Source organism: Bactrocera dorsalis, chromosome 5 (assembly GCF_023373825.1).
Source record: "Bactrocera dorsalis isolate Fly_Bdor chromosome 5, ASM2337382v1, whole genome shotgun sequence".
Taxonomy (NCBI): Eukaryota; Metazoa; Arthropoda; class Insecta; order Diptera; family Tephritidae; genus Bactrocera; species Bactrocera dorsalis.
In genome coordinates, this window is record NC_064307.1 from 6472769 (window position 1) to 6496268 (window position 23500).

Genomic DNA, 23500 nt, shown 5'->3' on the forward strand with positions numbered 1-23500 from the left:
GCTTTGAATATTTAATTTGATTATTTTAGTTGCCTTTTTAGTATTTCTGCTTTGTTGTTGTTATTTGTCAATCTTCCGGCGGATGTCATATCGGCAATGCTTTACGGTTTTATGGTCACTACTCTTATTTGGTTATACATTTATTCATTTACATACACCAGCACATACACATGTGTGTATGTATGTATGTATATACACGTATCCCGTGTGCTAATAGACTGCGCTCCGAGAAACGTGAGCAGCATTTTGTTTTACCGAGAATTTCATTTCTAGAAAATTTTCCAAAAGCGATTTGCGTCTTTTTGATTAAATACTCGTAAATTTGCATTTATGCTCTTCCATGAAATTTGTACAATTGTAAACATGTAGAGGTACATATGTATGTATGTATGTGTTTGTATAATCATTTTCGGAATAAATAGATTTAACACTTATGTACATGGACAGAGTTCCAGTAGTCGTGGAATAATGCTCGGCTTCGTTTTTGTTAGGGGTTTACTTAATGCTCCCCTTAGTCCATAATGAAAAAAACACTAATCTGACAATCTTGTACGAAGATACTTTGTTGAAAAGTCACGTGTACCTCAGAAGTTTAACTGTGGAGTCAGTTGCCTTTATTCGGCCTTTGAAAATCTTCCCTACTAATAATGAACAGTAATAATAATAATTTTGAAAATTCCATTTTCTAAAGTAATAAAGTTTTCGGTAAGGAATAAAGCCAAAAATAAGACTAGTGTTGCCCCCTTGAGTCGTACCCTCATTACTGTAGTATGACAAAAACTATTTCTTTTCGTTATCTACGTCTTACTGTATATGTATGTATACATATATAATTATAAAATTGGCTTGTGATACTGTTATTATTACGGCTATAGGCCCTCATTACGTTTTCTGTTGATGCTTTCTTTATCTAAAGATCACTCTCAATTGGCTTTCAACTCGAGTGGCTTCCCATTTTTGATTTCAGTACGCTGTCTGATATGACGTACTTCGGGCTATGGTTGTGACCACCAGAAAAAAGGAACATGAATGTATAACTTTGTTTTAGTTTTTGTTTTTTACTTCGTTTTCTTGGGTGTCTTTTTAATTATATTAAATTGCTTTTCGACGCGATTTCCTCTTTCCAGCAGCAAAGCCCAAGCGACTTGCGTCGGTTTCGGCCGTTATACAGCTCGTTGCATGTTGTTGCCTGCTGCTGACTGCTGCTGTTGTTATTCTGTTCTGGTTGTGTTGTTGTGTTGCTGCTGGTTCGTCTTAATGATCATGACATGCCATTGGCACTTCCGTCTCCCGGGCAATCAGCCGTCGTCAACTGCCGCTCAATGATGCTGCTGCCATTGCCGATGTTACCGCTATTGTTGTTGTTGTTATTGCTGTTGCCGTGGCGCGGGCAATTTTCAACAACTGCCAATCGTTAGCAGAGACGGCATTTGCTGTAAATTGAGACGGACTGTCTATCTGTGGAAGGTTGTGTGCCTTCCTGTGCGAAAGCGATTTGCGCCGCTGTCTGTCAACGGTCAACAGTTGATAGTATTACGCGTATCCACACACACTCCCATGCATACGTTCAAAGAAAATACAAATATATATGTAGTATATACCATATGTTTGTGTAGAACTTTGTCCGCCCTAGCTGATACCTTGAGGGCTAATGCTTGTAATTGGCCGACACTTGATTTTTCAAAAACACTTCGTAGCAGTTCGACACATTCCGCTCTGCCACATGTCTCACTCATTTGCCAAACTATTTTTTACACACATATTTGCATGTACAATCATATGTACATACTTATTTGTTTATTTCCCCCGTTATACTTATTGATTTTGCGCTTTTTGTTAATTTTATTTTTCAGATTTGCAACAATTTTGGCTTTCGATGTGAAAGTGGAGCGTGAAGCGCAGGAGATGGCCGATTCGTTGGGTGTGAAAATATTCCAAGCTGACATTATTTATCATCTGTTTGACAAGTTTATGGCCTACCGTGAGGAGCTGAAGCAGAAGAAGCGCGAGGAATTCCGTTCGATTGCCGTCTTTCCATGCAAACTTAAGGTGAGTGCACTCCCATGAATAAATACTAAATTTTTCATATTTGTACACCCATATATATATGTACATATTTATGTACATACATACATGTTCTGTGCTTACATACATACTTAGTTATTTATGCTTAGACATGTACATATGTACGTATGCAGTTTTTGAGTTTTGAGAAATGCGATTCTGGAGCATAAATCAAAAATACAAAGTGCAAAATTGCTATTTCTTCATAATTGCTTTGGAGCACCAGCAAAATACATAAAATATAAAGTGGAATAATAAATCAATGTGTGCAGCATACAAGTGAAACTTTAGTGATTATTACGAATGCATTTTATACTACACATATATGCCTGGCACACTAATGGCTTCAATTAAAGCCGTTTTAATTCTGACTTCAAATCTGCCTGCAAATTAATTTAATTTGGAATCAGACGTTTTACGGACCTGCCAAGCGTTTTTCAAAAAATTAATAAATTAAATTGTATTTCACTTATATCCTTTAACTCCTCACTTCCTTACATTTAGCAGCTTTTTCCCACCCAGCAAAACCTCTTGAATTACATATTTATATTTTTTTAACTTAAACTTTATTTTTCTTGCTTCTACAAATCGATTTCTTATGCCTTTCTTCACCTAATAAAATTGCATAATTCTCATTGCAGATCCTGCCTCAATTTATTTTCAACAGTCGCGATCCCATAGTAATGGGTGTGATGGTGGAGAACGGTATTGTCAAAGTCGGCACACCGATTTGTGTACCCAGCCAAGAGGTGAGTTAAAAATCAAGGCATTTTAGGTATACAAAAATATTGTTATGTGAAAAACAAACATTACTAGACCAAAAATATTCTTAAATAAATAGCAACACGAGTCTAGAATATAATCCCAATTAAGCTGACACACGCAGTTTAATGAAAATTGTGGGAATGTGTGAGCTGATAAATGAAACAATGAGTATCCTTGTTCTCAACATATTCACTTTCAATTAATATATTCACAAACAATCGGCTTTCATTGTCCTCATACATTATATCTAAGTATATACATAGGTTATCATACATCAGTACATTTTGATGGCGTTAGGCGATTATACAAAAGGTGCTCAATCTATAGATGACCGAAATTTGGTTAAAAAAATTTAAAAATATTAATTTATAAATTTCGCAAAAATTACATCAACTTCACTTAATTTTAGAAGAGTTTTGAAAAATGCCTTTAAGGATCGTCAATTTGGGAGCACTTACGGGTTAGCTCTGTTATTTAACATATGTATCTTCGAGGTGTAAAAATACCATTGAGGGTTGGAAATTACTTTTAACATTTTCTTTAGGACCATTTGAAGTTAGTGGATGTGGGAGTTCGCAATATCGGCCCACACTGGCGCATATTGTATTATAAGTGAATTGTTTAATGCTAAAGCTGCCTAATTTGCACATATTCGTCCAACTCACCAATGTGTTTTGTGGTAGATAATGTCAGACCTTTATTTTTTTTACGTAATAGTGAGGAAAAGTGAGAAGTGAGTTCAAAGCAGAAATTTGCAAATCATTCTAATGCGTAGTTTCGCCCATCTACACATATGTATACAGACATACATACATATGCACCTTCGAATGTTGCACCATTTTTATTACACAACATATGCGGAAAGTTTCTATGTTTACACAGGTGCAAGCGTGAGTAGTTTTGAGAAATTCGCCTGATGATATATGTACATACGTACATAAGGTGTGCAAATAAATATCATTAAAATACTAAGCGTTATCAATGTTTACTTGCACACCCTTCAAGACTTGTGCAAATATGATTGCAAATTAAAATAGCAAAGGGGAAACTTCTAAGCCCCTTCCGACCTAAGAATAGTGAGTATTTTTATACTCTTACAACATGTTGTTACAGAGTATAAGAGTGTTGTTCACTTAATGGTTGTATGTATCATTTAAAACAATTTATTGAACCAATCGTTTCGTTCGTCAATTCTTTAAAAACTTTCAAAATAGGCTCCTTCTGCGTCGATGCAGCACTGCCAGCGCGGTTTACAAGCAATGAAGGCGTCACGGAAGGTCCGGAATAGCTTTGAGAGCCGAAGTGCCTTTCATCGGTATTTTAAAAAAAAAAAGTCCAGGGTTCACATCTTGGCTGTAGGACCAAGGATGTCAGCCTTGGTTAGGTAGCTGTTCACAAGAAAGGCGTTGTGAGCCAGGGCGTTGTCCAATAGTCGCAATTTCTGGTCGTCAGTGAACACTTTTGGGACCATCTTCGCACACACCTTGCGCATGTTCAAGTGCTCCGTCATAATGTCATGAACCAAATTAAAATCAAAAATTTGTGGAATCGGGTCAATACTTCCCTGAGCCCCCTTAAACCTAATATAAATATTTTTCGAATTACCGGGTGACGTTACACTGCATATACCGGCCAATATTTGAGTTAGCTCAGTGAAAATTACAGAGTGTGTGTTTGCTCATAAAAGCGTATCTTTGTGCCTAAAATAGATAAACTTGGGTGGAAACTTGACCTAGCTCCCATATAATTAATATCAGGATTTTCTGATAACTTTACTACATATTATTGATGATTGTATGCAAGGTACCTTAATAAAATGACAATGTATTTAGTATGTGGCATGATAATAGCTAACATCGGGTCGATACTACCCCAACTTCCATATACTACATATAATGATTTTCAAGCCTTATGCCGAATATATGGATCAGTGTATGGGTTATATATAGTATATATATATATGTTTATATAAAATTGCTTAGATTCCGTTCATTTGGTGGAGTTTTTACACCTTAAGGTATTTCCCTGGCATTGATTCCTGCAAGTTGCAAGAGTATAAAATGTACGATTGCATCCGAACTTACCCCTTCCTTACTTGTTTATAATTACCATATGCCAAAAGTCCCTATCGATAGTTGGAAATCATAACAATTGCGACCCCAATTTTAGCATCTCATGGTCTACTAAATATTTGTTTAATCAAGAATTAAATTGCGTCTCAAAAATAAAAATATTCAAAATTGATAGAACTCTTTACTTTTAGCTTAAAAGAGTTGAAATCTTTATAAACTATCCAGTGTGAAAAGCGGAAATAATTTCCCTAATCTTCAGTTGTTCTAATTTGCTGGTAAATCCAATATTTTCCGATAAATTAGCACGAAACTTTACTTTTTTATATATTAATGATTACATTTTATACATACATACATATATGGTAATACTTACATTATGTTTGTAGTGGACATTTTTAACCGATAAAGACATGTAAGTTAGTTCGAAAAGTCTTTTGTAATTGGCATTGTAAAAAGCATTCGATTTCTTTGTGAATAGATCTAGTTTAGCTGACATTAGGAGGTCTTCATTAATTCATATAATAATAAATCGTAACCTAGTCGGTAATGTGACAATTTAGTCCGCCCGTAATAAGCTTAATATACATACTATGTATCCCAAATCGTTAAAGTTAAGTCCACTTCACTAAATAAATGTATCAGAATCATTAAAGGTGACATCCAATAAGGTATGAAAGGGCTTAAGAAGAGCCGGCATTAAAATTTATTATTAATTAAAAGTGAATGTGACACCGTTCCCTTTGGTGAAATCCCATATCTGAAGTTTGTTCGACCAACTGCAACAAAATTCTTTGCTTAATATTATCCTGACATTACTGTGTAACGGTATGGACCGCAACCACGCCTACTTATAAAACATTCCAAATATTCTTCCATTCTTATTCGAATGAAGCACCAAAGAATATATTGGAAAAAAACTTTTCAAAAATTAGATGCTCTCAAGTCCAAAATTGATCAAAATCAGATCACATAATCATGTAATATATGTGTGTAATCAGATACCAAACATGATTGTAACCGTTCACTCTTTCGTCGAAAAATGAATGTTGAATTCTTTCGCAACATTCCTTTCTATACAATTTTGAAAACACCTGAAGTTATTTTTCCGTCTTTAATGCTTGCAAGTTGCGAGAGTACAAAATGTTAGGAACTTACCCCTTCCTTTCTTTTTACAAATATTGTTTTTGTATGCCTGCTGCAGGGCATTTTTGCAAAAATTATGTGCAACAAAGGTTGAACGATTCGATTTATTTCACTATACATACATATATGGAGATATGTACATTATTTATTTATTCCTATATGTATGTATTTCTAAATGTCAATTTCCTATCTGTCCTCGTCGCGATCGAGAGTGCGATTGCGTAAGTGTACAATTTCCTTTCCATTAGCAGCAAATCAATTGTTTCCTCTAAAGTCAAATATGAATTTAAATCAATTTGGCATATCCTCTTTAGCTCGCCTGCAAAGAAAGCAATCTACGTGCCTTGCCTTGCCTTGCCATGCCATGCTATGCGTTTGCTAATTTATTTTTAGTAAAAAAGGCAATTGGTCTTCCTGCCCGCTTACCAAATCAGCTTTTAACTTGTTCCTTCATGCCACAACTGTTACGTACAAGCCGCAGACACAACCAAAGTGGTTTGTTCCTTTCGCTGCGTCGCACAGCCGTTGCCACTGCGCTGTCGCTGTCGCTGCCGGATTCACATTTAACGCAACGTAATTATAGCTTCCTCAATTATCCACACTGCGCTGCTATCCGGTCGAAGCTTCTGCACCTTTGTCGTTGGCCAACGCTAGATGCTCACATATGTCCATATTATGCCGTGTACCTGTGTATGTTTGTGTGTAGGAACATGCATGAGCGGGAGCACTTTGTTCCAAAGTTCTGATAACCTGTTGGCTTTCGTTGTCAATATCAGCTGAGTGCATTTTCAGGTTTTATGTGGACACATCGGTACGTACGCCTGCCTCGGTGAGTACATAAGTATGCGCAGATGTGCATGCATCTCCCTTCTTCCTTTGCCGAACAGGATATTCACGTCAATTTATTGAAGACGGGCTCATTACATATGTATATGCAATTTCCTTTCATGAAATTGTTGCAAATTGCCGACGTCGCGGCCTTAGCACTCACCTTGTAGCTTTGTTGTTGTATTTTGTATAAAACTGGTTTTCGGTCGAGTGGCGAATATTCCACTATTAGCGATAGATTTAGTTATCCAAGTGTTTCTAATAGATAAATGGTTATCTCTGGGCTCATCAAAAAAAAGAAAAATGCGAGAGCGAAAGTAGACCGTCTTTGTAGGGGATTAATTCTAGAAGTGCAACTAAAGATGCAGTGCACTTATATCTATAATAATTTTGAAGGCATTTATGTATTTCTCATCATATCTAATATAGCAGCGCTTCGTCGATCAAGCGCAGTTATTATATGGATATGATGAGTGTTAAGCAACATAATCGCTACTTAAGCTTAGAAAGTCGCAGATGCCATGTCTTCAATTTTTGCAATATTTCTTCGACAACTCTTTGTGTTGTTTAAATCTGCAGGTTAGCATGGAACTTACCCTTTCATTAAATGCCAGAAGTATATTTTAAAACCACATGCGTTTCCTGATTAACGAGTTTCTTTTCCCAAGAAAGTCAAATCGCCAACCACTTTTGATATCCGCAATCAACATTAGGACGCTTTCAAAGCAACGAAGTGGTCAAGTAAGCTAAAGGACAGTAAACCACTTCCACTTCCGAGTTCAAAAATTATACAATGTCTGAAAAAATAGCCGCAATACATAAGTAAGTGTGCTTAGACAGTCGCGAGCGCTAAAATTGTAGAGAATGAGCTCACAATACAGCTCAGAATTGGTTAGAAAGCAATACAAATCAGTTTCGGTATTGAAGTCATTGGCTCTACAACATCATAGTAAAGCTCATTATGTTCTATGGAGTCTTTATGCGATGGAGGGCTCTAGAAAATATCACATTTGCAAAGATACTCGAGCACTCGAGTGGGCGGCGCTCATCAGCATGCATGGTGCACTAAGGTCCACTTCAACCATGACAACTATCAGAAGCTCTCTATCTACTCCAGTTTCAGATTTCCTGACTATAGTGTCTTCCAAGCCGAGGTTGCAGCCATTACGGTAGCAGTATATATGCTGCTCCGGAGTGTAGCCTCCTTCAGAGAAGTGACCATTCACTCAAATAGCAGAGCGACGATACTAGCCTTCAACTCATTTACAGTGCGTTCATGGTTGGTCGAGGAATGCCTAAACTCACTATTAATATCGTTTGTCATTGTGATAAGACTGGTATGGTTGCTACATCATAGCGGAATCGCAGGAAATTGCAAAGCTGATGAGCTAGCAAGAAAATCACCCTAGAACCGGAAGCGGTAGATTAGGAGCGGATCGGTGCTCCCATATCCTGTTGTGTTCTACTACTAGATAGCGGGGCTTCGCGGAAGCTGTCGCAGAAGCCTTTTAGTCCAAGGTTGATCCCAGGAGATCTAGTTATCTCTCTGCAAGGCTAGCTTCTCTCTAGTTGTGGGGCTTTTAACAGGCCATTACTACACTTAGTAGTCCACGTGCGATCTTCGAAAAATTGTAGCCTGTAAATATAACATATGTGCAACTTACCTACACTACAATTTTCTTGAACACAACTGTATGTGGTGCAACAACAACATACATATATTCATTTGAGGGTTGTTGACACAAATTTTTCAGGTAGCATGACAGTGTCACCTTTCTCCCTGAAAAGAACCAATTCAAAAACTCAAAGTAAACTGACACCAAAACAGCATAAAGGTATGATTGAATAAACACCAACACGCACACGTACACACGTGGTGTATATGACGTCGCCTGCAGACATGTTATAAACATGTGTTGTGAACTGCAATATCAATTTGGTAGCCGTTGACCGTTGGCTTACAGTCCGGTCGGAACGTTTGTCATTTCTACTCAAAAGGTTAAATTTTCATATAATCAACTCTCTACCCCTTGGCAAGTTGTCGGTACAATGGCTTTTGAACCGTAGGGTATGACACATTGACAACAGCCATTTGACACCTGAATAAACCTTAGACACATGCATGAGGCAGCCGTCAATGGCCGTGATTGAGCAAGAAGTAAAGGACTCTCACTTTGACTTTAAACTGAAAACGTTAAGGCTCTTCATATTTCAGTTCGGTGATTTCAACACTTTTGCATATGTTAGCTCACACCAGGGACTTGGCGGTAATTACTTGCTGATTTGAGGCTACATCTGTCCAGAGCCGGCACGGAAATCCTTTGATTGTTTGTCCGTTGCGAGCGGCAGAAAAAAATAACACTTCAGCCTCATTTGCTCTTTCAAATAATTCATTTAAATAGGCAATAAGAAGCGTGCAGATAAAAGAAAATACTGTCATGAAAATCCATTGTCCTCTGCAAGTATTCACGGCTAAAATATTTCTTACATTTTATGTACTTATAACAGCAAAATTAAGTTTGGAGTCGTGCAATTTTAAAACGGAATAGATACCTGAGATAAATTACTACAATTAGTCTCTTCAAAATTACTCCCAAAAGTTTAATAATCGTCTTAAATATTGGTTAAAGTAATTGTGAGAGTTTTTCTTGGTCTTTGTTGAGATAGTTTCTTTCTAACTTTTGTATCAAATATTTAAGTTTCGTGGGAAAGAGGAACTCACAACCTCAGCCGAAACTAGCGATTGAGATGAGCTAATTATTTTTTTTCTAATAAATTCTTGCACAAATTTCCATGAAAGGGTTCCAAAAAAATATGGAGATAGGACATTAATGCTTTGAGGATCATGTTTTCTTGATGTTATTGATATCTCTAAGAGCGGTGGATGACCGACTCCGCGACAAATTTTCTATGATTGCTTGATCACGTCTATCAAATTTGATTTTATTTTTTAAATTTGAAGATTTTTTGACTGTTTTGGAACTGCTAAGCTCACAACTGTTTGTCGGTCTATGAAATAGGAGTTCTCGGGTAACACAAGGAACAAATATCTGTCCAAATGAGATCCATCGATATAAGATCAACCCTACGACCTAAAGTAACGTTTGGAACACACAGAAGAAAACGTCGGAAATTCTATAAAATGCATACATAAATGATTAGCGTGTCCAGAGTTTGTACGGAAAGTCATATGACTAAGTCGATTTAAAACAAAAATTTATTGAACCAATCGTTAAAATTCTTTAAAAACTTTCAAAATAGGCTCCTTCTGCATCAATGCAGTGCTGCCAGCGCGATTTCCAAACATTGAAGGCGCCACGGAAGACATTCTCCGGAATAGCCTTGACAGCCGAGCTTAATCGCGTACCTCTGCTCTAACGAACGCTGCATCACAGAAACAAGTCGCACGAAAATGTTTGTTTTAGCTCTCCAGGTGTTCGAAGATAACTGACCGCTCGTTCGTTAGCTAGGAACGCTCTCTACCGAATCCAGTCGGTGCGCGCACGTTCCAAGGTACAGTCGCGGCGAAAGAAAATCAGTCCTATTACTTTCCGGACAAACCCTGTATTATCCAAAACGACTTTATAGCATATTACTGCCATTCAAGCTGAACGATCGGAATGAAGTTTTTGTATGGAAAATTTATTTTTTGTGAAGTGTATTATAGCTTCGGTGTAGCCGAAATTTTCATTTTTGTCTTGGTTTCATTAAGAAAGATAAAATCTTATTTACATATAGAATATATGTATGTGAAAACGATAATACCTAAAATCAGCAGAAAATAACGAATTTTCAATTCATATTTAACACCCATTCACAACTCGAAATTAAATATGCTTATCGGACACGAACGTGTTTGCGTCGATTTTTATGAGATAATCCCCTCGTTGCACATGCAGCAGCCGCTCAGAGCCTTCTTATACATATTTATATAGGAATCTTGGCAAGTTAATGCACAAATAAAATTATCGCCGATTTCGTGTCGTGGCATAAAATCCTGCACAACGACAAACCAGAACAAAGGAAGATGTCAGCGGAAACCTTCCTGTTTCTGTAAACAAAAAGACATACGACAACACTAACACTTACAAAAATGCGTAACTGCATATATCCCCTTGCACAAGCCATTCAAGTGGTCGGCCTTCGACTTCGAGTGAAAGCAAATGGGACGTGTTGCAGACATGCTGCTTAGTGCCGCGTCGAGTGGATATTTGCATTAGGCAAATGTAAAACGGAAGTATTTTTAACTACTTCCGACTCCAGCTGTGAAGTGGCATGTTCTACCTAAGCGCAGCTAAACAGCAAGGCGAAACCTACAAAAAATAATCTTAATTTAGGTCACATGCAGCGGCGTCGCGTTGAGTGAATGAGTAATGAATGAATGATTTAAACAATGTACATATACTATATATGTATGTATTATATGTATGTATGGCTGTAGTGTGCGGCATGTAAGCGGTCGTGTATGTGTATGTGCCCTTACGCGGCAGCTGCCCCTTTTAGCAATCGGCTCGTTCTGTGGCCGCATGCCCGCTTCTTTCACTGAGAATGCCTGCCTGCTGGTCGTCCGTCTGTCTTACTGCCAGCTAATGCATGTGACTGCTTTACTTCCGGAACGGTTTATTAAAATTACTTGTTCCGGTTTTCTTTTTTTTTCATTGCTTTACGCTCGTTCTTCATTTAGCCTTCCGCTCCTCTGTTGTCACGCCGGCTGTTTGCATTGTTGTTATTTTTCGTATTTATACACTTTGTTTTCTCCTTATTTTTACGTTTTCTGTACATGGGCCATATGCCTCTGTACGGTATGCTAATGCCCATTCATACTTTGTTATATTCACTCGTCTTTCATTCATAAATTCTGAGGATTTCGATGGCGTGGCGTGCCAGCGTCGTAATTAACAAAGGGTCTGTGTGAGCGCGTGAATGGAGTCTGTCGAATTCGTTGAAATAAAGCTGCGTAGATTCATTGCGTTTAATTTATTCTTTCCGTTCGCCGTCCGCTTAGTTTCTTGCGAATAATTAAGTATTAAGGAATTGTTAGTTTTGTTGTTTATTTTAATTCTACGTAATTACTAACGCATAAAATTGAGTTGAATTTGGTTGTCTGCGCATGCGCTTTGTATATGGTATCAGTACATATCCTTGTCAAGTCGCATATAAATCAAAAATCCGATAATGCATTGATTGCTGCTCAGCCGCCGACGATCGCTCATCCATGCAGACGTGATCCGTCAATGTCTGACGGAGTTAAAATAATTTGCTGATTTGGGGTTGTCAAAGTGAAGTAACTATTCCGCGCTTAAACGAGCCGTGAGTGAATTTAAAATGAGAATATTTAGATTTTCTTTAACTTGTTGCCTTTTGTTTTTAGATTATTCATATCTGCGTTGTCTGTTTTTTGTACTTCAAAATATCAATCTCACATACCATACCAATACCATCTCACCAGAGAAGCTCTGAGTTAAAGATTCAAATTGATTCGTAATATATTTAGGCTCAACCACTTTTTTATCGAAGATTATAGTGAAAACTTCGTTTTTTTTTATAAACGTGTGAAATGTGTTATTTAAAAAGTTGAAGTTCATTGTGAAAACAGGATCGACACACACCACCTCTTTGTCGACTTTAACTCTGCTTTGACAACACGAAAAGGAGTTGACTTTATGCCGGTATGGCAGAATCCCCGCAAAACTAATAAGGCTGTGTAAACTGACGTTGAGCAACACCAAAAGCTCCGTCAGGTTCGGGAAATACTTTTCGAGCCGTTCGATATCAAACGAGACTTCAGAAAAGGCGACTCCCTATCGTTCGACTTCTTCAATCTATTGTGGAGAAAATAATTCGAGCTACACATCTGAGTGGAGAAGGTACCATCTTCTATAAAGTGTTCTGGCATACGCCGATGATGTTGATATCATTGTTCTCAATAACCGCGCCGTTAGTTTTGCTTTCTCCAGTCTGGATAAGGTTGCGAGTCACTCATTATTCCCGTCCTGCTATATGGTGCAGAGGCATGGACGATGACAACAACTGATGAGCCGACGTTGCGAGTTTTTGAGAGAAAGATTCTGCAAAAGATTTAGGGTCCTTTGCGCATTGGCAACGGCGAATATCGCAGTCTATGGAAAAAAGAGCTGTACGAGATATACGACGCCATTGGCATAGTACAATGAATTAAAAGCCAACGACTACGCCGGCTAGGTCATGTCGTTCGAATGGTTGGAAACTCTTCAGCTCTGAGAGTATTCGACGCGTTACGACTTTCACATTTCACTTTCTACCGTGCCATTTTTAGGGAATTTTTCGGGAATTCGTTTTTCACCTTTTGCGAATGCAGATATACCAACCAGATTTTATTCTGTTTCGTTTGGCCTTTCGATTGTTTGTATTTCTTTGGTTTGCTTCGTGCATGTTTTCAGTATCTCGATTATTCTTGTTTTGTACCTTTTTCTGCTCTCCGTCGGATGCAGTAAACGCACTCAATCGGACTTCTTTACAAGCTGATGACTGATTCGTCTGCCCCTAAAAACGGCAAATGCAATCTCTACTTCCTATCATTGGCTTCTCGTTTTTCAACGAAATTTCGCGGGAGTTTCGCCTTAATTTAGTGTTTCCTGTTGGCAAAAACAACTTCATCAATGAATGTGAGCGAAAAAATGGAAACTTTACGACACTCGATTGCGTTTTCGGCACCCACGCTATTTATAATGATTTTTATTTTATAAATATCCGCCGAGTTTATTTTAGCAAATAATCTGTGTGCTTAAGAATAGCACAAGAGAAAAAAGTTCATACAATTTTATAAATATTTAGCTAGACACCAACTACAGTAATCCTCTAAGGCTCATAAATTTCATTGATGGCCAAAATGAAAAACCAGACGAGAATCTAAAATTTTTCAATGCTTTCAAGATTGCGTTGAATCATACAAAAGTTCTTTGCTGTTTATTTATTTTTTAATGAATTTTGTTGACCGTTTTTGTGGTCGTTTGATATTTGGTGTTGTAGTTGTTGAATGTGAATGGATTTCGAAAATAGACGACATCCGGTCTATGAACGCGGCCGCTTAAGAATACAAAAATATGCACAAGCAAAAGACGCTTATGAGCATACCCTGTAGGAAATGCAACAAACTGGAATCGGTGCGAGAGTGGGTCGATAATTCCTTAAAAGTGATCGGTTTTGTCAGTTTTAGTATTTAATTTACCTTATTAATTAGTTTTATGAAGCACATTGAACTATTTGCTCACGCCTTGAAAACTTGAACGGCATGGTGCCAGTGTTGGGGAATGCGCGTCCAGAAATGCTTATCATTACTTCCCTACTAGTTCATGCCCGTCATTTTGAATATTTGTGAAGTAGACGCATTTAGTCGTAAATTTTCCCAACAAAGCTCCTACTAAGCTCATACCCACAAGCTAATTGCTACATTTGCACACACACACACACATGCATGTTCAATTCCAATAATTTTTAAGCAATACAAAAACAAAAATAAAGGGGAAAAAATTAAATTGATTCAAGATTTTCGGCCAAGAAATAAAAGTAAAAATATAAAACTAAAAAATTCATGAATGAAGGGAACGCGGAGCCAGCGTTTTCAGAATCCAAAACACACATGTGTGGTTGTGTGCGTGCGCGTGATATTTAAGGCATGTGTGGGCACTGAATGTGCGTCTGCTAGATATGTGGGCGCGCACGTTCATATCCCAAATACATACAAACTTGTGTGTGTGTGAAAATGCCCACTTCAAAAATTAATTTGTTTGCTGTCAACACAGACAGACACTGGGCCGAAATCTGCAGCTGCACTTTCAGCCGCTATTTGCTTCTATTAACTCAAATACACACATACATACATGCACAAGTGTGCGTTCGGTAATTAGGCGGCATTAATTTGTGCTCACCTGCCAGCATAATGCACTTTCTAAAGTCCAATTTTGTAGAAATTAATAAATGTAGCTAAGACATGCATACTAACTATAGACGACTATTGGAACATTTACTGCTAACTTTTGTGGATATGTGTATGTGTGTGATTTTTTTTGAGTTTTCACCGTTTTGACATCATGGGCAGGAAATAGTTGATATCCCGTTTCTATATAGCATGCATATATCTTGATTCGTAAACACATTTGTTAGCAGCCACGAAGACGGCGGCACTTTTGCGCTTTTATAAAATTATTTTTTTTTTGTCGGATGAGCCGCAAAATTGTGTGTTCTCATTCAATGCTCAAGTTTTAGGATCGTTTCATCATTTCGTTACTTTTCATATTATTCGAAGATTTACATAATATTTTACTGTACATTCGTCGAAATATTTTTTTTCTATGTTCGTACGACAGTCAGTGACATCTGTGCCAAATGTCACATCAAAATAATCATTAGTGTTTAGTATACGCCGGTTTTTCTAAAGTACATTAATTGCTTTCGGCGATTTTTACGATGAATGAAATTATTCAGCAAAGAAGTTCCATCAAATTTCTTGTGCCGAAACCTGCAGAATTTTGAAAAAGGACTTCGCTGATAATTTTTTATTGCGAGCAAGTGTTTTTGATTGGTAGAAAGTATACAAAGCGAGTCGAGGACGCGTTGACGACGAATCATGTCTAGGAAGGTCATCAGTATCAACTGATCAACAAGTCATATATAATAAAGGAATTGGTGCGTGAGAATCGACGATTAAAAGTCAGATATCTTATTGGCACCATTCGAATACTGGAAGGATACGTGAACACAATTTTGGGCTTAAGACAAGTGAAAGAACGATTGGTTCAAAAATCACTCAATTAAACAGCGTCGCATTAATGTCTGTGAAACAATGCTTTCCGACTACCAGGATGTCATGAAACCAATTATTACTGTGGATGAGTCTTGGATCTATACTTACGATCTGGTAACAGACGATCAATCGCCTGGGTGAGTCGAATCCAAAATAAAACAGTTTAATCCGATTATCGAGTTGTGCTGCACTCCGAATTCCTAGCGGCTGGTCAAACTCTCAACAAGGAATACTATTTGAGCCTTATGCGTTGTTTTGTAAATAGAGGCCGGAATTATGGGCCAACAACTCTTGATTTTTTCACCACGATAATGCACCGTCGCATACTCCATTGATTTTTCATGAGTTTTTTTGCCAAATTTTCGACCAATATCGTTCCGTAGCCACCGTTTTTGCCTGATTTAGTGCCGTGTGACTTCTGGCTATTCAACAAACTCAAACGACCGCTCCAAGGAACCGTTTTGAGTCAGTCGCAGACATTAAACGTGAATCGCCACGCGCAGGTTATTTCGCAAATTGACTTTAACAACTGTTTTGAGGATTGGAAAAAACGTTGGCACAAGTGTTTTGGTGCCAAGAGGGATTACTTAAATAAAGAATTTTAAAATTATGAACAAAATCTTACTATTTGTTCCTCAAGGTAGTAAATATAGCTCTGCATGTATTGGTACTCTGTGTGGCACTCCTGAAATATCCAAAAGATTGAAATATTTTACAGCAGATATATTTAATCGGTTGCTCTACGTCGATTCTAGCGTCTTTAAAGATATTGGGCTCTCCGATAAGAGTGCTATGATTTCTTCAAAAAAAAAAAAAAAAAATTATTAAGGAAATTCAAATGTTTTTTTATTGAAGTATGTTCGATTCATTGAGTTCTAAATATAACATCATTCAAATGGTCTCCACGACTTCTTTTGGCAGAAACGAATTCGAAGAACTCAATTTTTGGCACATTTTTCACTAAATCAAAACGTATGTAATGAATAGCACGTTCAATATTGACTTCTAAAGCTTCAGGAGAGTCTGATTTATTGCTAAAAACCATTGACTTAGAATAACCCCACAAGAAGTAGTCTAAATGGAGGCCCATCTATCTCACTATTTTTTGAAATAATCGAATCTCCAAACTGTTCTCGCAATAATTCGGTTGTTGCACGTGCTGTATGGCATGTAACCGTGTCTTGTTGGACTCGGTACAGATATGAAGATCAGTCTTTGGATCTTTATCTTTTTCGTAGATTCTTAGAAAAAATCACACTTTACTATACATGAGTTTTGTAAACAGAATGAAAAGAAGTAGAAACGCGTATCCTTAACCAAAACAACTATGAGTAGATTACGGGACTCAAAGATGGAAAATTTTTAACCATTCTCAAACATTTGAGTAACTGGAAATGAGTATTGCTTACGTTATTCTAAGTTATTTCAATCAGTACATTAAATTTAAGATGAAGTTTGTAAAATATTTGATACACTAAATTTTATATTCTTTCTTTCATTGCAGTTTGTGGACATCGGCATAGTTACATCCATCGAATCGAATCACAAGCAAATAGAAAGTGCTCGAAAAGGACAAGAGATTTGCATAAAAATCGAGCCGATTCCCGGTGAATCGCCAAAAATGTTTGGGCGTCATTTCGACGCGGACGATATGCTTGTGAGCAAGGTAAGTGCATTAACACCGTTGATTTGAACATTGAATATACATACGAGGTATAACAATTATGTAATGAGACTGATTCCATAAAAACCGTATATTTTAAAATTATTCTACAACTCTGGCATACCCTTCAAAATAGTCCCCTTGGACAGCTATACAGTGATTCCAGCGCGTTTTCCATGCTTCGTAACATTTCTGGAACGCTTCGACTGGGATGTCCGCGAGTACCCTCGCCACGGCCGCCTGGATGTCCGTAATCGACTCAAAATGGGTTCCTTTGACCACCGATTTTGTTTTAGGAAACAAAAAAAGTCACAGGGTGACATGTCGGGCGAATAAGGCGGCTGTTGCAACACGGCGATCCCTTTGGAGGCCAAATACTGGGACACGCTGAGGGCGGTTTGGCACGGCGCGTTGTCGTGATGAAGGATCCAGTTACGAGCGATGTCTGGGCGCACCCTGTTGACTTGTTTTCGCAATCTTTCGAGTACTTGGCAATAGTAGACTTGATTCACAATTTTCCCCGGTGGAACGAATTCTTTGTGGACGATTCCACGGCTATCAAAAAAGGCAATAATCATCGTTTTCACCTTCGACTTGCTCATGCGAGCTTTTTCGGGCGGGGGGCGCGCGGAGACAACCATTGTGAGCTTTGGCGTTTGGTTTCCACGACTAAGAGCACTATCACCATACACTCTTACAATTTTAGCGTATGTTTCCGAAGCTGTTTCGCCCAATCTGGCGCAAAATTTTATCGCGACGCGTTGCTCTTGATTTCGTTTTTCCATTTTCGTGACAAGCACTACAAACACACGTCTACTCAACTTGACGCAGCAGGCGAACTAAACAAGTTAGAGCGATGGTACATATATCAATGGAGAGGGGAGAGATGCCCGAAAAAGAGAAAGGGAATTTCGAGGTCACAGGTTTACCACAATCGCGGCAATAAAATCAGTCTCATTACTTAATTGTCAAACCTTGTATGCATATGAATGTTCATCGATATGTAAATATGTGCGAACAATTCTCGCTTTATCATCAAATTTGTAAATAATATGGTGTAAAACTTTGCATTAAACTGAAAATTTTCACTCGTACTTTTCTCCCTAAGGAGATGCTCATTTTTTTTATTAAATTTTTTTGTTATGGATTATTGTGTAAGGCAATGGTGCAATCTTGGAAAAATTCAGATCGGAACACTAGAGCATATAGCTGCCATACAAACTGAACTTTTCTAATTCCGATATCTAGTTCTTGTAAGGGACCTATTGTATTTGCGAAGAGTATTTTAGCATCGGTGCAACTTCATCAAATTTTTCGCCGACCTTCCCCATAATCTAATACTCACGCAGTTACACAGAAGTATTGAAGCGTGAAAAGTTCAAAGCGTATACATAAATACCCACGTTACCGCATATGTGTACATATGTATGTGTGTACTACATACTTACAATCAGCTCTAATATCAAAGCTTTAAAAGCATGAGGTTGCTCATACGCAGTGACTCTCTACTGAAAGCAGCTTGAATTAGACCACAAGTTCACACACTAATGTAAATAAATACACATATGTAAATATATACATATGTGGATATGTATGTAAATATGTATGTCTATGCTTATGTAAATATTTATATGCCTTTCCATATCGCTGCTGAGAGTGGATTGAAGGATGTTTGAGTTATTTTTATGTAATGTAGAGATTATTTGATAGCGCTGCGATAATGCTTCGCAATAGTTGTTGTGTTTCATGACGTCAATCCTATGTTTGCCTATCACCTGAATAGTGTTATGCTCACTGTATCCACACAAAAGACGACGTCATAGCCAATCTGCCACGTTATGTGCGCTTATACCGTTTTCTTTTTTTGTGAAATGTCTTCTTTACTGTGGATAATATAATTTGATATTACAACAGCAAATGCGAATAAAAAACTTCTGCTTCTGCTGACACTGATTGTCGTGTGGACCACTCAACGCGTCTGTAAAATATATGTTTTATGGCTGGTTAACGGCGTTGAAGAGTTATATAAGTGAGTAAATGCGTCAGTCAAAAATATCTGCCTCCGCAGTGAGCTATTTCTATTTACCGTTATTTCGTTATAAACCCCTATCATATTACAGAATTTATTTTAAACGTCGCAGCGGAAAGGTTGAGTTAAAAATAGTGATGAAAGGATGTCAACCTTAAACAGAATTTAACTATAAATCAAAGGCAGTTCGATTTACAGTCCAAAGTGCACGTGTGCGTAGGTAATGCAGTACATATTTGAGCCCACAGTTCTCAGTACTACCAAATCCGTCTCTTACGACTTCATTCCTCACCCATCCTCTACGCCTAGACTAATCCAGCTGAGCCTTGAGTCACTTTGTGCAATTGCAGTCGTTGTCCTCGTTTCATTCATGGCACTTGGTCCACATATGTATTTATGTATGTATTTATGTACGTTTGTATGTGTGAATGGGCAATAACTTGGCAAACAAAATGCATTCACCGTTGCCGGTTCGTGGCCGCCTCCATTGCGCCCCTGCTGTGCTTTCGCCGCTCCACTTGCTGTTCAACGTCGCTGACGTCAGTGGTCACCTTCTGGTTTATTGCAGCCGGTCGTTGACATTCCAGCCGGCAGCTTTTCTGCAATAACCCATTTTCAGGTTATTGCATTTAGTCTTCTTTACCTAGCACAACGCATGCACTTGCATATTAAGCACCCCACCCCTGCGCTTTTTGTATGCGCTGCAGTTGCTGAATTGACCTAGATTTTGGAACTCGCTGCGCTCGTTATTTATTCTGTTGAATGAAATGTTTGTTGTTGTCACCGCTGAGTTTACCGCTTGGGGTTGAGTAGATGCTATTTTTAGTTGATTGTGACCTCAACGACACACGATATGACCTCAATTGTGTTAGTATTTGTTACTTTTATTTGAAGGGTCAAAACTCATTCAAAAAACTTTTAAGGACTTCCAAAAGTGTAGCGTCTTTACGAGCAAGCCATTTATCATATTGAAGCTTATTTGGGGAACAATTTTGTAGATAAAGAAGATACAAGTGTAGGAAAGTAAAAAATATTTTTTTCGGTTTTCTTGAAATGTTTATAAAGCGAGAGTCGAGAGAGTAGATTGTGACAAAAAAGCACCCGGAAATCGTAATTATATTCCCGGAGTGAATGACATTTCAAAAAAAAGTATTTTGCTAAGTTGGTAGGACTGACCTTAATTACTATGCCAAATATGAGTGAGTTTCAACAAAGCCTTCAAAGACGGTCGAGAGATCGTTGAAGACATGCCTCGGTATAAACGACCTTCAATCTCTTCAACTGATGAAAATATTAAAAAAGTGAAAGATGTGGTGCTTGAAAATCATCAGGCAAGTGTTATAGAGTCCGTACAAATGATGTTTTGAGTATGAAGATAAAATAAAATTCGTTGAAGGCCATCCCTAAAAATGCTTATGAAAAGTGTTTCGAGGACTTCAAAAGTCGTTGGCTTAAGTGTATTTCATCTAGTGAGGGTGTTTTGTGCTTTATTTACAATTTCCGGGTACTTTTTGGTCATAATGCATTCAAGGAAAAATGTTATTCTCATTTCAGTTTTCTCAGATTCATTTTTATTGGCATTTTTTTTTAAATATTTCTCGTAAAGGTGTTTATATAAATATCACTTCGTACTTCATACTTTTCGAATTTTTTACTCCAATGTATTCGACACGCTCTGCTTGCTGCCATTTCATCCATTTTTCCTTATTGCATTACTTATTCTTATTTTTATATCTTCGTCCGTTATTTCGACTAATACGAACCATCTGCTCTCTCTTTCTCAACTTTCAGATATCACGTCAAAGCATCGACGCCTGCAAGGACTATTTCCGTGATGATCTAATAAAGGCTGACTGGTCGCTCATGGTTGAACTGAAGAAGCTTTTCGAAATTTTATAAGCTTACAAAGCAAAGCGCATACACCATATTTAAAAGTAGTAAATTAAATCAACAAAAAATGTACTGCGAACAAAACAATTGAAAACATGCAAAAAAAAAAATGGCGAAAAAAATAAAAAAATAAGAAAATAAACATAATCAATATGCAACTACAGCGCAACATATTAAGAGACAAACAAAAGCAAAAGCAAAAACAAAATACATTTTATCACTGTCAATGAAATTAAGTTTGTAGCTTTTACTTTCTCATTTACCAAGCCTCTCCAAAAGTCATCTGCGTAGCCATTGTCTGTATTCCCTGTGTTCTTTATGCTTTATTTTTATGATAAGTTGCTTGAAATGTGCTTTCAGTCGAATAATTGCGGTGGAAAGCCGAACAACAACAATATGCATGCAGTATTTGTTGTAATTCTTTTCACTTTGCACTCTGTTATTTTCACCTTGAAGAATTGTAATTTTTTTTTATTTAATTAGCATTGATTTAATCATTAATTTTGCGGCCGTTAGTTGTTATTTATTTGGTATATTGTGTATAATTAAAGAAAAACTGAAATTCAATTAAAGCACACTTTTTATGCAAAGAATTTTTTACACATTTTTTATAGTGAATGTTCATTCAATATATTTGGGTCCATATAAAATATATATCACAATAAATGAGTGAAATAAAATATTTATTAAATGCAAAAAATAAAATCTGTTTCATTGATCCATATTTTGATGAGTTTTGTGTTGAATGAAAACATTCTGTGGGAGCACCTCAATTCGAAACGAATGAGGACTGGCTTTATAACAGCAGACAGTGACGATTTTTGTAAAAACCTGTGAAAGCAGCCGAGACTTGGATGCACTAAACGACTTCTGCCTTCTAAGCCGTGATGGATTTTGTGACTGACTTTAATTTGACTAAAGCAATGAGAGCTGCCATCATTGTGACACTTGATATTGGAAGACGTCTTTTTCAGCTTTTTCGATTTTTAAACGCAGACCCCCACTGATTAGGCAATATGATAACGATTTTTAGGAAACACACATCACTGTCTATATTCAAGTGCTGTTCTATCAGCGAATTCAAAAATGCGAAGCGGTCGTGTCAATCTATTAATAGTCGAAGGTTGAAGCACAAACATTGACTTCAATTACTCTGTATGAAAATAGCTGCTGCTGCTGCGCCTGCAGTTGACCCTCGCCATTTTTCATATCCTGCGAGTTTACCGTGGAACAATATCAAAGAGCGGCAGTTCTTTCAGCTGGCGTTTTCATTCAAGGCAACTGATTACGCATGTAAGAGTGCAGCGGCTGTGAGCTGGGAAGGTAACTAACGAATGCCGTTATTCATGCAGCACTGAAGCAGTGTTGAACGCGTAAAACTGGAGCAAAAGTTCAAGAGTGTGTGAACGGTTCATGCACCTCCAACTCAATGGTTGTGCACACTCTTTGTTGGAAATATGTACTCAGTCTATTTATAGCTGCATATCGTCACCTGAAATGCAAAATAACGTATCATCAAAAAATTCGAAATTGAGTGTCTTATTGATTACACTTCACTACATAATATTAAATATGTTCAACATTTGCTGGTTCTGCGGTCATATATAAACCAGTTTTAACCAATATTAATATTTTGTTTCACTCATGTTCCATTTTATTCCGTGTTTCATTCATGCCACTGTAAATTTCTGAAAATGTTGTTACGTTAATTTGCATTTCAGGTGACGATATGCTCATGTCTTCATTAAGGACTTTGGTCAGCGCTTTCATTGCAGTTTAAAAAAACGCTTTTCGTTGCAGTCATTTTACCCTAAGAATCTGTTGCTTTTTGTATATTTTCAGAAGCGCAGCTAAGTCCTTGATCTACTTTCGCTGGCGCTTCGTGCGAGTGATGACGCTCGCTCAACAAGCAATTTTTGATTCATGGCGAATACCTGGCCACCCATAAACGCCGGTTCGCTGGTTCGCCGCTTCTCAATGAAAATGACATAGATTGCATTTAGTACATGAATACATGCACACATACACCCATAAAACGGCATTCAAGCGATTGTGTTGCAAAGCGGTAAGCGTCATTGCAACATATGTATATGTACATAAGTAAGTGCCGCCTATATATCCAGCTGACACAGTTTCTAAAAGTATGTATGCGAATGTCACTTTTCGCTGTACACACATATATACCCACCTCTGACGTCATTATAATTCAAAAATTTTTAAGAAAATCCGGGCCCTCGCTTTGTCCGGATTGTAGAGCAAAGCTG

The 23500-nt window shown here is 37.6% G+C and overlaps 1 protein-coding gene across 1 annotated transcript in view; it reads left to right on the plus strand.

Annotated features, from left to right (window-relative positions):
* Window positions 1-21829, plus strand: part of LOC105233687 (eukaryotic translation initiation factor 5B) — a 53926-nt gene extending 32097 nt beyond the window's left edge. The window contains exons 6-9 of the mRNA XM_011215823.4: window positions 1854-2049; window positions 2706-2813; window positions 17159-17320; window positions 21138-21829. Coding sequence (XP_011214125.1) covers window positions 1854-2049; window positions 2706-2813; window positions 17159-17320; window positions 21138-21245 — 574 coding nt within the window. The 3' untranslated portion in view covers window positions 21246-21829. The remainder of the gene's footprint in view (window positions 1-1853; window positions 2050-2705; window positions 2814-17158; window positions 17321-21137) is intronic.
* The last annotated feature ends 1671 nt before the right edge of the window (window positions 21830-23500 follow it).